At 37.0% G+C, this 15599-nt stretch overlaps 1 protein-coding gene across 7 annotated transcripts in view; it reads left to right on the top strand.

Annotated features, from left to right (window-relative positions):
• LOC100746626 (cAMP-specific 3',5'-cyclic phosphodiesterase) overlaps positions 1-15599 on the top strand; it is a 370153-nt gene that overhangs the window by 171533 nt on the left and 183021 nt on the right. The window contains exon 1 of one of the 7 annotated variants that reach the window (XM_012389105.3): positions 2574-2789. The exons of the other annotated variants lie outside the window; for them this stretch is intronic. Coding sequence (XP_012244528.1) covers positions 2701-2789 — 89 coding nt within the window. The 5' untranslated portion in view covers positions 2574-2700. Of the gene's footprint in view, positions 1-2573; positions 2790-15599 lie in introns of those variants that run through there. 7 annotated transcript variants of the gene reach the window in all.

Raw genomic sequence — 15599 nt, 5'->3', positions numbered from 1 at the left:
GTATATTTAGTCGCAATTTTAGCCATTTATCAAGATAAAAATCGTCGGAAAAGAGATTAAATAGCACGAGAAACGATTTGTTAAATCGCTATCCCTGGCACAGAGTTTACCAGGGATTAATCGTCACTTGTCACGATATTGGCGTATATTTTGTAAACGTTTCGTTCTCTTTTCGTCGAGCAACACGTGTCTGTAGAGGTAAAAGCGCGAAGATCACGACGTTTGGACGTTTGAATCGTCCCACATGCCGTTGATCGCGATATCTCGCCACGTGTTCGATCGATCATGCGTACGAAAGGACAGTTGAAACAGTTATGCGACAGTCACGCTGTATTTCTGCCAAATAAAATATCTAGCGACGACAATTTCCGTCCATCACTTCCATTTCCGGATTTAGGAATTTCAATGACGATAAATTTCTAAATTTCAACGAATTCTCCTTGCATTCTTCGTATTTTCTATGGAAAGTTTTCTCCGTGCAACTGTAAATTGCTGTAAATTTAATTTCGTTCAGTCGAGATACGGAAATTTTAGTGATTTTGTGTTACAGGATTTTAGATATCCGTATTTTTGTTATTTAACGCAGTTAAAACATAAATTCCGACGATCCCGAATGTTTTTTGTAGTTTTGTTTCTGAAAAATTGAAGTATTTGTGACTTTTTATTTCGCTCCATTGAGATAGGAATTTTGGAAATTTCTGTAGCATTTGCGACTCTGTGCAATTTCAAGTTTCTACAATTTCTAATTAATCTTCTTTGGGATATTAATTTTAAGAATTCTGAAGGTTTTCTGTCATTTTGTGGATTTTTAGATATTTGTGTCTTTAATGTAGCTTCGTTAATTTTCCTGATTTAATTGGTTCGTTCCAAATGTAGCGCGCTTTAAAATTTATCGTAGAAACGTTTGTAAATCCCAGCAATAAAATTTCGAAAACAAATGAATGCAATAAATAAATAGATTTACTTGTTTCTTCTTAAGCTACAAGTGTTCGGAAGAGAAGATCTCTGAAGTTTGGGATAAACTGTTCCGCTGAAGTTCGATTCGAAGTGGCTTTAGAATTTGGTTGCGTCGCCTTGGAAATTTCGGAGACGCGTGGAAGAAAAATTCATCCCGGTGACGTTGGTACGAGTGATAAATTGGGCCTCGGTGATGTTTGGCCGTGCCAACGACTGTATAAAAAATGTCACGTCGCGAAATTTTTGTCAGTGGTGGTCAATTCTGTTAGTTGGACTACGAAGCAATTTAATCTTCTGAATTCCCTCGAATTTCAATCGATTTTTCTATTTATTCGACACGGGGTTGCTGCTATCGTTTATTTCATTTTGAAACTTTCGTCTGAAATTTTCATTCGAAAGCGAACGTCGTACGTGCGGAAATTTGAACATAGCCGAGAAAAAAGATCGGGAATGTTGTGTTTGTAGGAGAAAAGATTTTTGTTCGGGACTGTGATTCTGAAAATGACGGTATGTCGTGGTGAATTCGAAAGAAGGATTCCTGGTTTTCTCGCAATTTTCACAATTTCCCACGACGAGGACCAGATCCTCGAACAAACGACGTTCGTACGCGAGAAAAGCGACGCTGTTGAAAATAATCCGACTCGCTCTATAAATACAATTCAGTCTTGTGCGGTGCGTCGCGAAGTTCGGATGCTTATCTGTCGTATGTGTTCGGTGTTCCTGCGGTGATTTCCGGCGCTGATAAGGAAACGTAAGACGTCAGAAGTCGTGATCGTTGCCGTGAAGCCTCTGTTTCTTTATTTCGGTTCGCAAGTCTACCGAAGGATCTTCTTCGTGCTGGTTGATTAATGTTTTCAGTTCAGTGTAGCACCGCGACGTTTGTAGTGTTGAGTGTTAGTTGGTGAATCGTTAAGCGAAGGATCCGTAAGATGTTCGTTTTGTGAAAATTTCAATTCGATTATTTCTATAACTACGAATCCTATTAAACACATCAAAACCCAATTATATGGAGAAACAGAGTTCCCATTTGTCTGATCCTTTGCTCTAAATAATCTCCCAAATCCCTGTTTGTTAAATCTCCTACATAGTATAGTTTAAATCTCATAAAGCAATTCATTGAAATTTGTATATTCCACTTACTAATTCGATTAATTTGTGAAAAATCAATTCCAAACCTTGTTAAACGCAGCAGAACGCAAATTCTACAAACTCGTTCCAATTATAATTCTCCACTTGAAATCTCCAAATCCCTCGATCTCTATTTACTAAAGCTTCTACTTTAAACAATAGGTCGTACTTTTGAAAAATTCACTGAAATTTACGAACGCGCGATCCATCTTCCTGCAATCTTGCTGTTTATCGAAGAATCGACTCCAAACTCTGTCAAACTCATCGAAGCCGAAATTCCAGTTTACGTGATTTCATCGTCCTCGGCTCTTCCATCCCTATTTTCCCACGATATCAGCTGAAAACCTTTTCATTTCAAGAATCAAACCCTGTCAAACCCTGTCAAACCCTGCCAAACCCTGCCATATGCTGTCAAACCTTGTCAAACCTTGTCCAACCTTGTCCAACCTTGTCCAACCTTGTCCAAACCTGGTCAAACGCTGGTCCAGTAGCATCTACCAGGTCGTAAGACTTCGCTATGAAGAATCTGCAGAAAATAGCCGCTGAAAGGATCCTTCTCGAAGCTAGGAGATCTTAAAGGACCAATTGGAGAATTCGTGGAGGACAAGTTTTAGGATGGAAAGGCTGAGTATCGCCGAATCGTTGCGCAGGAAAGATAAGAGAAGGCGCAGGGGTTGGACGGTGGTTGTTGGCAATGAAATACGGTGAGTAGAGCATAAATCAGCGATGTTGCAGCTTTTCTCAGCGATTCGTATCAAGATCAGGCAACTGCTCTCTGGAGAGTCGAACAACTACTTCCGTGCTTCGCAATTGCCGCGCTGATGTCTTTATTACGAACAGCTAGGAATTATTACGTTCGTGTTAGGGATACTGATACGAAGCCAAGAAAATTTCAGATCGTTATTTCTGCGCCTCTGTTTGTGTTTTTGTCGTGTGACGAGATGGTTTTATTATGTTTGTCACGTACGGGATCGTATTATGTTTTGACTGAAAAATTGTCTTAAATCAAAAAGAATCGACGAATCTTCGATGGGCGAGTTTTGCTGCACACTTTGACATGCTGTAATTATTTTTTTCTGATCGCAACAGCATTCACAACTGTTATTATTTGATCTATTCGTCTTGAATTTATCGTGGAACAGTAAAAATACGTCACATAAGATAATATTCTTCGGATATCCTAAAGCGTAGCTGATAGTGTCACAGAAATTCTGAAGAGAGCACAGAATTCCAAAGTAGAAGAGCGTAAATTTAGGACGCAGGGAACCGGAAGTTTGCGAAGCGGGAAACCGCATGTTTCTCAAGTAGCAAGTGCCGCGAATAAGAATTCGTACGGTTTGGTCTCGACATCGTATTTTGTGCGAACGAATTAGGATTAAATTTCGATGAATTTAATTACGAGAGCTTCCTCGAATGGCTCGTACTCTGTAAAATTGATTTGCAGATTCCTATTGCACGAACGTCGGTAACGCGATTTCCAGTCCCGTTGGTTGGTAAATTTTGACTCGGACGGCGGTGCCACCTTCGGCTGTGTTTCGAAAGCTGCCTGGACTTTACGAAACTCGCAGATCAATATCACGCTTGATAATCCGCCATCTTTCTGAAATTTCATCCTCTACTTCCTCAAAACCGAGCCAAAAATCTCTCAAAACTGTCCGGTCTCGCGTATAACGTCACTCGACGTTCTTCTCCAATTTAAAGAAATATCGTAGAATTTCAAAGGAAGAATTATCCAAACGCGATATCCTTTTGCATTTTTCACAGACTATACGCTCTTTAGTTTTACACTTTTGATAATAGAAGTTCGTCGTACTTAACTACAGACGATTCTAAATAATTATACGTAAAACGAGAACTGTATTCATTGGTAGAAAGAAAAATCATGTTAGCGTAACTATGAATAAGTTAACCGAGTAATTATAGATTTCTGCAGATGCAGCGAAACCAGCACTGTAATTATAGACAAACTAGAAATCATAATTGTACCGATAAATAAACCAGCAATTACATAACTACGGTTAGAAATAAACTTCAATTCGCTACAAGTATCTATAGATATACTGGGAATTTTAGATACATAGATTTCATTATATATATAGCAATACGTATACTATGTATACGTATACTAAGACCAGCACTGTAATTACCGATAAACTAGAATCTATAATTCTACCAATAAACGAAGCCGAAACTGCAAACTACGTAACTGCGATTGCGAATAAACTTCAAATAAGTACAAATGACTTTAGACATATTGGAAATTTTAGCTATCTGCATAATCAAACCAGATGTCATAATAGCTAAACTAAAATAAATTAAATAAACTAAAAGCTACGACTGTAATTACAAATAAGTCAAATAAGTATACGATAGTTAGTATAGCTGTGCTGAGAGGTATAACCGTGATAAGTTAGAAATATAAATTATAACAAATTACAACAGTTAACTGTGGCTAATCTAAAAACCATATTGGTGACTGTAACATTTTGAAAACACAAATTCTAAAAATTACTGTAAAATAAATTTTCAATAATTTCCAATTAACTAGTGGTACATTTCCAATTAACGAATGTTAAATGAGATGCGTAGAATTGTACAGGTATCACTCAGGAATTTATAGTTTCCAATTCCTTGGAATAAATGTAATGGCCCTTGTAAGTGGAATGAGCGCGTATGTAGTCAGACACGGCATATATTACTCAATGCTCCACTTTTAAACTTCCCATCCAATTATCTTGAGCTCGCGTTTCCATTAAAAAATATACCGTTTACAAAGCTGCTTCCTTGAAAATTCCAACGTTCATTTTTCTTTAACTTTGCTTGTCTCGATTTAATTCCCTCGCAGATTTCGCTTTCGGATTTAACGATCCTGCGAATCATCGAAATATCAGAAATTTATCATTAAGCTTCTCATTGTTCTAGCTTTACTTTATCGTATTTGTAGAACAATTTCTAAAGCCTTGCAGCTGCAAATTTCATATGAAATTGGATATTGTTGATCTTTTTTTGCCGCGATATCGTGAAATTCCGGACGTAACTTCCAATAATCTGAAATCCTCGTGATTTCGTTCTCTTCTTTTCTCAACTAGCATTTATTAGCTTTTTCTTTCTTATTTTCTTCGTACTTTAACATTAATTAGATTACAAAACATTGTCCTTTTTCTTATTTTTGTCGTTTTTAAATGTTTTCTAAATACTTTGTTGATATCTGAATATTTAGCGTTGATCGTCTATTTATTATATTATAAATAGAATTAAATATCATAAAATCAAATATAAACCTTGAAATGAACCGAAACTTTTCGAAAATTTTATCAAATTTTATACAACGAAATGTAAGATAGATGACATAGAATTAAATATAATAATTCACGCTGTGTTCATCCGGTAATCCAATAATACTAATTAAAAGTTCCAGTTAATTATTCTACGTTTGGTTTCACAAAATTTCGATTATCGAATATCATGGAATATTATTTAATTAACTCACCGATATTTCAAGAGTAAAACAATTTAGAAATGCAATCGTTGTATAGTCGAGTCATAATCATTCTCCTATCTCGTTCGCGCTTCTATTTAACTAAAATATCTGCAATGCTTCAGTCTGTTGTAAGCTACGCCGAGAATGCCAACCTCTAAAACGCTATCTCTCTCGCACGACGCAAATTTAAAGCTCGAATTAATGGCACTGTGTGACTCTTTATTAAATCTTCGTCGTTGTAAACGTCACGCGAACCTACCACCAACAAATCGATTTGTAAATTGCAAATAGCTTTGTTTCATTTTTAAATCTCATTTCCGATACAATTTCTCTTTGGGGGAATAAAAAGATTTCAGACTTGCCAATTAAATCATCTCAAATCTTTGCAGGAGAAACGAAATTCTCTTCTCTTTTCGTTCTGAAAGAGGGGAACGAGTTAATTTTTCTACAACATAAAATTCTTTTATCTTCTTGAAAGTAATATAATGTTACCTCTTAAAAGAATAATGATTAATTGTTTGTGGAAAAAAATGCTACCGCTCTCTGATATCTTCAATTATACTTTTTCGTTCTCTCTGCGCGATGATGAAGTTTTATTAAAGTCTATACGAAACACCGACAGCGTATTACTCATGACAGTTAATGGGCTGCAGGCTATTCAATTTTTCATCAGCCGCGTAAATGGCGGAGGAGTTGGAACGGCTTCGTACAGTTAATGAAAGTTTCTAGTGTGAGGCGCTGTTTCCAATTTTTCTCGATATCCACGTGGAAACTATTTAAAAGTCAATCGATCGACTCGACTTTTCAAGAACCTCGTCTTGCGTGTCACAGATAATAATGTTCGAGGTTCGTTCACAAACCAACCAATTTCGGTATTTAGATTAGTTTCAATGCCTCACGTGACTCGGAATTTTCCCACCATTTTACAGCAAATTACCGTCGTTCGATCACAAGATCGAAAATAGACTTCGTTAAATGAAAATAACAATTCGAAAGGAAATATGTTTTACCAAGATAAAATTGATTCTACGCTTCCGAGTCTCCTGCAATGGAGACTTTTGACTTTAAGTGGAACGTATCCGTATTTGATCGGACGCAGAATATCGTTTAAATCGCAGGAAGTGGAACAAATCGCAACGAGTCCAACGGAAACGGAAATAACAGAGTCGTAACAAACTGAGTAAACGACAAATGATGAACCAGTTTCAAACTTTTCTTTCGATATCGTGTTGACTTTAAAGGCCAACCAGGCTGATCTGAATTTCCCTTTTCGCTTTTCACGGTTTCAGCCCACGCCATCTAACCGGCTAGTTGAAACAACAGTGGCGTATTACCAATCTGAGTCAGCCAATATTTACATCGTGCGCAGCATCGATTGTCAGTCCGAATACTTTCCGCACTTTCGATATTTGCGCAACTCATTCTCGCCAGGCCTCGAATTCTTCGCTCGCATATACAGTAGAAACAGAATATCGTTTGAAATTCTATTCGCTTGGATCTCCGTGTTTATCGAACGCAAATAACAGGGATATTATTGCCATGACGGAGCATATTGCGAATCAATGAGTTTTTAACGGAGAGTAAGAAGTTAATCGACGAATGACGAGTAGTAGTCGATCGAAATAGACAATGGTGAGAAATCTGACAACTGGGAAAAACTTCATTTCACTGACTTATTTGATCGTACTATTTGACTAGATTAAATTTACATTTGTTGAATTTTTGTAATTTATTGGTAGACAATTGGATATCAACGATGTTTTCTGTTTTCGAAATCTTGCTTTATGTCTAGCTTTTACTAAAAATTATTCTAATTAAAATAAAATGATTTGGGACAAAGTTATTCTAATTTCTAGAAAAGATAGATAACTTGCTGTACGTCTAGCTTTTACTAAAAATTATTCTAATTAAAATAAAATGATTTGGGACAACATTATTCTAATTTTAGAAAAGATAGGTAACTAAATTTGTAGAAAATTGTCTTTTATCAGGGTATTCAGAAGAGAACCGTTCTTCTGCTGATATGAGAAACTTTATTAAAGTCAATATCACAGATTCAAGGTATATTTATATAACGGTAACAAGATATTAGAAAAATAATGGTATACCGGATCCATTAAAGATTTCTGTAACGTTTGAAATAGATTTATTGCGAAAGTTTTCAATTCCTAGGGACAGTATCCTCTTATTTCTTAAAAGAAAAATCCGTTTACCCTCTTTCACTGTCAACTGCATTTTCCTTTTCTGCGTAAGGATAAGGCCTCATCGAATATACTGTCAGGAATAAAAGATATATTCAATCAGCTGTGTGTACCAATAATGCAACAAAAGTTCGAACCATTATTAAATATAATAAAACAGAAACTAACGTTTGTTGGAATATTTAAGAAAAAGTTATTGCGAGTTTCTTCAATATCCGTTGGTAACTTTCATTCGGACGTTGGATCAATTTTTCATTGAAAAAATTTTCGTTCTTAAAGTTCTAAAAGGAACGTTCAAGAATCTGCGAAGATTCTTTCACAACTTTTGAAAATTTTCAGAAGATTCTCTAAAAGTTTCAAGAATCTTTTATAAGAGAAAAATCTAAGAGATGTTACTGAAAATTGTAGTCACCTGTTCTCCGATTATATCCAACTCTAAGTATCAATTTTTAATTTTGTTCCCTACAAATTTTGTCAAACTGTATTCTACAAACTTCCATAGTAATCTTTTCAATCTTTTCTCTGCAAACAAAGACTTTTGTATTTAAGCAGAATATACCTAAATGCAGGCCAGACTCTGTAAGGTTCCAATTGTTTTCGCATTTTAATGAGCCAGTTCGTCGAATCGACCTACAATAATTAAAATCCTTTATATTCCACCTTCTGTCGAAACCTTAACACAGTCAAACAATCCCACGTAACCTAACCTGAACATAACCTCAACCTTACCTGAACATAACCTCAACCTAACCTGAACATAACCTCAACCTAACCTAGCTCAGTGCCTAGTTACACGAACGAGATTTTTAATTTCCTACACGTTCCATTGAATCAGTTCACGGTTGCTAAATTCCGTCGTATTTCACAGTTTCACCTGATATTAGTGCGACTGTGTGGAAGTTTCCCGATGAACTTTCTGCGAACGTCGCTCGGTATTCTCGTTTGATTAGGGTTTGCCATTCGAATTTTCGGAGAGGCATCCCTTTTGCCCTTTTCATTCGCGACCTTAATTACATATCAGCAGACTAATTGATTTATCGATCAGTCTACGCTCGTCTGGCAAAGATACAGACACGTTTCGATGTTCCGGGTAAATCCAGTTTGTTGTCGTTATCGGTGACCAATGAGTTAACGTTACGGGCTTCAGAAATTTTCCTCCGATATCGCTTTACTTCCTACGGATTCGTATCGTCACATTTTTGGCAGTTTGAATAACTTTTATTTCATTTTTTATTGGAAATGTATAAGCGTAGAGGAAATTTAGAAATTGTTAGGTTTCGATATCTCAAAAATCTTTCCTCTATTTTTATTAGACCGATGGTGGTTATTTTTGCTGATGGACAGATTTTCATTTAATTTTTATTGGAATTGTATCAATGTCCGCCTATCTTTTTACTGGAAATATAAAAGACAGTGCAGTAACACGGGGATCTTTGTTCAGATTTTAGTTAAAACGTACAAACGCAAAAAATATAGAAATTTGTATATCTTTATTAGACATTTCTTCGTTTGTTTCCGGTTTCTAGAAGAATATTTGATTTCTTTCGTTTGATGACTATGCAGAGTGATCGTATATAATAAAACTGCATTTGTAAAAGTTCTTTTACAATTTTCGGTGCCTAGAGAAACGCCATTCAATTTTCATTTCCACGAAATCGTACAATCGTCGATGTACCTGTGTTCAAATTTCTACTCGTCTCATATTTTCATTATTTCAGGTGTTGCTACTGTGTCTCGTTTGAATTATGTTTTTGGTATTTCTCATTAGATTAATATCTTGCTAGTTTTAATATCCGTTATGGAAACCAGATGTAACTTTTTCATTTTGATAAAATTCGTTATAAATGCATATTCCCTTGATTCACTTACTGCCTTGTAAAATGGTTAATTAAAGGAACCTGCGTATTAAACTTTTCATCGGTGCACTATGCAACCTTCCATCAAAATGTAAACTAATTGCTTTGAACGTGCAACCGAATACATTTCTCAAGCAGTGCCATCCTTTACCACAGAATAATCTCGTTTTTGTCGTTTTGTCTTTTACTGTATATTCCGTTCTATTACTTAATTAACGAAATCTAATTCAATTACTAAATTTGATTAACATGCACATTGATGTTAAGAATAACCATATTATTATTATTATTATTATTATTGTTACCTTTAGTGTTAGTGTTAGTACTAGTGTTAGTGTTAGTGTTAGTGTTGGTGTTACTTTTAGTGTTGGTGTTACTTTTAGTGTTGGTGTTAGTGTTAGTGCTAGTGTTACTATTACTATTATTATTACTATTATTATTATTATTATATTAGTAGAAGTTTCTCAAATACACCAATAAATATTTTTTTATTATTATTTGATTATAGTTGAGATGGTTGTTTTGAATATTTTTTGCCAGATTTGGTAGTCCTGTTAAAACAAAACCTGTTTCATTTTTATCCCACGTTTAATGCAACCTCATTTCTGTCTCCCGTTTTTTTTTTCGATTCTTTAATTAGCCGTGGAAGATAATTGGAGCAACATTATCCAATTTTTTCTTCTTTCTGGAAATACCGATATAAATTTGCAGAATATTTGCGAAAAGCACACGGTCTCCTCGGTCGATACCAATTAATGACAAAATACGCATTTCCTTAGTTGTCATCCCACGCGACCCGTATTTTCTTAGTTGCCAGCTCAATAAAGTTCGTATTTTCATGAGCTTTGCCGAATGGATGATAAACTGGTTCCTAAACAGATATAAACGAAATTCTATTAGATTGATCTCTTCAATTGATCGCGATAGAATTGTATTTGTATTCAAAATCAAACGCGATCAATCGGAAACAGAGGAAATTAAAACGAGAAACTAATCGTCGTACTCTATGGACGAAAATTAAACGGAAGGATCTCCGACAAGGTGCAATGAAAATTCGAAGAAATCAATGGTGTCGATCGTCTCGGACGTTATCCGAATTGGCATCTCTTTGATACAAAACGGAAAGGCGAAGAGCTGGCTGTTATCTGACAAATTAATCCTCGCCCTGCCGTGTTAGAACGAGTTGAGATTTTCCGCGGTGACGTGTTTCACGTAGATAACGCTCGATCGCGCGTGCTGAAACTGGCGTGTCAAGGATCTCTATAAATAATGCCGGGATCGTACGAATTCGCGAAGACGATATGTTTTCATTCGATACATATTCGATCGAATGCAACGGGGTTGCATTTCCTGATATTTACGTACGATATACACTTCCGCTCTAAAAATTGTTCAACGATTATCGTGTTTGCTCTGAAGCTTGGAAAAATTATATTATTCAACTTGATACGTTGAAGAATTTAAAAAGCATAAGGAATTAATACATGGACAGTTACATTAAACAATTTTTTGACCCAACGTCGTGCTTGTAACGACGTCGTCGATGCGGAGCAGTTTGTCAGTTTATTTTAGAATTAAAAAAAAGTTGCAAAATCGTTGGAGAATACTTTGCCAGAGAGACAGGGGAGCCAGGGAGCAACCAGGTTTACGTTTGCGATCCAGAATTATCAATTTTCCACGCGTCCGCGCTCTTAACAATCTACCTCCGTGATAAAGCCATCAACAGCCGCTTATCTATCGCGGAGGCCAACAAACAAGTTGCCTAAGCTAGTCACATACAGTCCCCTGGCGATTAGAACGGTCGAACCAAGTTCCAAAGATAAACGTCGTTTCACCAACCGACTCTCCTCGAAGGCAGAATTAACTTGAATCGAGTTTACGTGACAAACATAACCTCAAACTTAGCGGCCAAATGATTCCTTCGTTCTTTTCCTATCTTCGGAGCTTCTAGACTAGAGATTCCGTGTCAAACTGGCTCGCACGTTCGACGATTTTGGTTAAAACGTCGTTCTGTTGCTTATCGTTGACTAAATATAGCGTAGATGATGATCTTACTATAGCGGCTCCATCTACACTTGCCACTAGATAGAGTTACGTTATATACACTTTCTGCAATTGTCCTCTTTATCGTTGCCGTCATTCCTGTCATTTCTTATTCCGCGCAGATAAGAAACAGACTAATTGGACCCGGTTTGACACAGAATATGAAGTTGTTGTTGTTGTCGTACGATGTTTGATAGACTTGTGCGATAAAGACATCACGTATATTCCGTCTGGAAGTTCTTTCCAGCGTGGGTCGCGATGTTGAAGCTAACGCGACTAAGCATCGCTTGTATCGTCGCTGTTGATAGCGCAAGTAGGTAGCAAGGAGGAGCACAGAATGAGAAGATCAGTCTGGCATATCTGCAGTACGATTTCGTTCGAGTCTTCTGTTAGACACGTGCGAGGTGGTTTGTATAGTGTCAGAATTTAGGCTGTTAAGAGAGCGCGTAAAGTGTGCAATATGAGACTCTAGATATAGTGTCCTGCACTATTGGGATACCTGTGAAAGCCACTGACAATATGAAGCAACGATATGATCTTATTTAGATATGGCGACCAATGTAACCAAATGTAACCCAATCAGACCCTCGTTTCTTTGCCTGGTTAGCTTTTTATCTCAGTACAGTACAATCTGTCCTAATCTGGAGATTAGAACCCACACGTGTTCTGCATCAACTTTCCAAGGAGTCTACGGAAGATTTGTAGTGGCACTCGACGGCAAAGCTTTCCAACGGTTTCTGACCCGTGGCTTGCTACGCAAAGACCCTATCCTTGTCTGGACAACGGCAGCACTGTGGTTAGCGTAATTGGTTACGAAAGCTCCAGACCCAGCTTCGAATCCCGACACTCATAGTCCTATTTTTCACGATTCCTAAATGAGAAGAAGGGAACCGTTCGGATGGTTGGAAGAAGATCCCCTAACCCGGATGATGGCAAAAATCTTATACACCAGCGGTACCTATCACGACCGACCTATCCACCTCAGACTAAAAGGGAAACTGAATTTGTCTTTCCTCTTCTTTGATCTGGCCTTTATCACACTGGTCTTGTTATACAGATACGATCGTTTTGTTAGCTCATAGTTGGTTTATCGCTGGGCTTTGTCGGTTTAAGAATTTAAGCACAGCGACATTGGAAGCATGCAAATAGCGTTCTCATAATCCTGGATACACATGGAATAATGGTGGCAACCGATCGTGATTTTGATGTATGATAGCTCGGTTTGGAACACGACCAACGATACTTCGTGATAACTTGGATGAGACCACTCGATGTCTATTTGAGTTCGATCATTCTCTGCCGGTTCGATCAGCTGTGCTGATGTCATAAATTCAAATGTGGCCCACTTGACGTCAGTATTCTCTGAAAATTATCCCAACGGGGATATCCAACTCAGATTTATTACGGTAAAATCATTGCCTATAAGAGCCAGGTTTCGATATGATTAATAGGTGTAATCGGTTTGAAATGAACAGTTATAGGAGTTTCAGGAGAAGAACCGTTGGAATTGTAGTCGGATAGAACGTTTCAACATTTGCATTTTCCAGCGTGTAATGAAAATTCCTTTCCAAAGGGTTAAGGGTCCGTGGAAAAATCGAGCGACAGGAAATTCCTAGCGACGAACAGCTTTGAGAATTTTTTCGTAAATCGACAGTTAACTGTAAAGTCGATTGGAATTTATTTGAAGTGATCTTCCGTTTGAAAACTGTTTTAATTACACGCCGACTCTAAAATTATTTCATAGATTCGGGTGTATGATTCGGCTAGTAATATTACTCGATTCGTGGCTTTAGTTGGATGTTCGAAACGGTAAGAAGCTTTGTTAGCGTCAGTAGTTAATTACAAGACAGAGATATTTGATAAATTTACAGACAGATATTTAATGGATTGAAAATTAATGGACGTAGAAGTGTAAAGTTTCGACGATAATATTATTGTAATTACGAGTTTAATGCGAAGTTTTCAAATGAACCGAGTACTCGAAAGCATAATGATGGATAATTGGGAAAGGAGAATTTCTGGTAAATTGAGAGAAAGGTGTCACACGGATTCGAAATTAATGGATCTGAAGGCAAAGTTCCGCAAGTACGGCTATTAGTATTCTGGTTTTATCATATACTATATCGCAACTTCACTGATAAATAGAGCAATGCGAAGCTTATCAGCAGCGATGGATAAATATGCGAGGCAAAAATTTTCAGTAAAACAAAAGACAGACTTAACATGGATTCAAAATTAACAGATCCAGTCGCAAGCAAATAAAATGATTTTTTCGCTCAGCAAGTAGAATCATTCGCTTTCGATCAAAAATCCTACGATAGATGAAATTTTTAGTGATCTGTGCACAAGTGTAAAAGACGTTCAAGTTGCTAACAGATAATAACTACGAAGCTCTGCGTTATTAACACTGGGATTATAGTTTATAGTTAATTGTGTGACAAAATGAAATACTAAGAAGCTTATGGCTAACGCTAAATAATATTTCCTGCTACTAGTGATAATTCTGTGACCCAGTTCGCAATAAGAGGTTAAAAAGCAACAAACGCGAATGGTTTGGAAAATCACAAGATAGTTGCAGATTGACGCTCTGACAACGCGTTTCTCAGATTATGACTTTATGGTTTAATGAATAATTCATACGAACGACTGCAGTGAGCAACCTATTAGGAGGATGTTTAGGAGGATAGATGTAAAGGTTGAGAGTAAATATCCTTGAGATAATAGCTGTGTATTTCGCGTATTAATAATTTATTAGCAACCTTGCGTATGCTCCTTCGCAAAAGTAAATAAATTCGCTAGAGTAATTTGAATGTTCTTCGAAACAACGTTATACACTCCGCGATACAAAATAGTCGTATGCGAAACAGAGAGAAAATTACCGTTATCGAGAAATTTCCTCAATTTCAAATATCTGAAAATCGCCACAAAGTTGGCAAGTTCGATCGAAAATTTTGAAAACGATAGCCAAGCACTCGCAGTGGCTCGTAGCTGTTTAAAAGCGAACATTTTACGTCACGATCGTCATCGCTAGAAAGTCATTGATTTTCAGTTACGAAAGAAGGCAAAGAATTAAACATCACGAATCGAGGAAATGCGAAAATGCGCGATACAAAAGTCGGTGCACTTACACGATCTTTGTATTAACCGAACAATTGCTCCGAATCTGGCGATCGAGGTCGAAGAAGGCGGGTTTTCATCGCTGTTGCGCCGGAAAATGTGGGAAATATTGGAGGACCGTAAAGTGGCGCGTGTTGAAAGCCAGAAAGCCGAAAATAATATCCGGTTACATGGACGTAAATGAGAGATCGAATGGCGTGCATGCGAGTAAATCTGTTTTTCGTGAAGCGTATAAAATATTCAGGGGAGCGAGTTAGCACGCGTAAAACTGAGAATACGTAGAACGGCGTATAGATGAAACGAGATTAAAATCGAAGTTCAAACGTTATTTGCCAATGTGAACTTTGAATTTAACGCATTTTTGTGTTTGCAGTAGGCTCGCGCGCTAAATGCAGTGGGCCGAGCCGTAATTTTTCAGCGATTAATTGAATCAAACTAACGAAACGTCGATCTCTCGTATAATGAAACATCGATTGACAGAACTAAAAATAAATTCGAGATCGAATGGCAAATAATATTGAAAAACGTAGCGAAACCGCGGAATTTCAACTCGGTTGTTCGAAATGGCGAAATTAAAAGTTACGAAACTCTACCAGTATGAAACTTAAAAAGTTACAAACTTCCTCAATGATCGAACCGAGCAAGCACGAAGCTGCAATTTAATTACTCGAAAACATACAGAATCAAAAAGCCATCGAAATGTTGCAATTTAAAAATTAGCGGCTGTAAAATTCTTCCACCGAGGTTGGACCAGTCGCACAGTTGCAATCTCAAAATCAGAAATCGCGGAATTTTTCAATTTCATATTGCCATTCC

Source organism: Bombus impatiens, unplaced genomic scaffold, assembly GCF_000188095.3.
Source record: "Bombus impatiens unplaced genomic scaffold, BIMP_2.2 scf_0637, whole genome shotgun sequence".
Taxonomy (NCBI): domain Eukaryota; kingdom Metazoa; phylum Arthropoda; class Insecta; order Hymenoptera; family Apidae; genus Bombus; species Bombus impatiens.
Note: the sequence above shows the minus strand (reverse complement) of the source record. Positions and strands in the feature narration are given on the sequence as shown.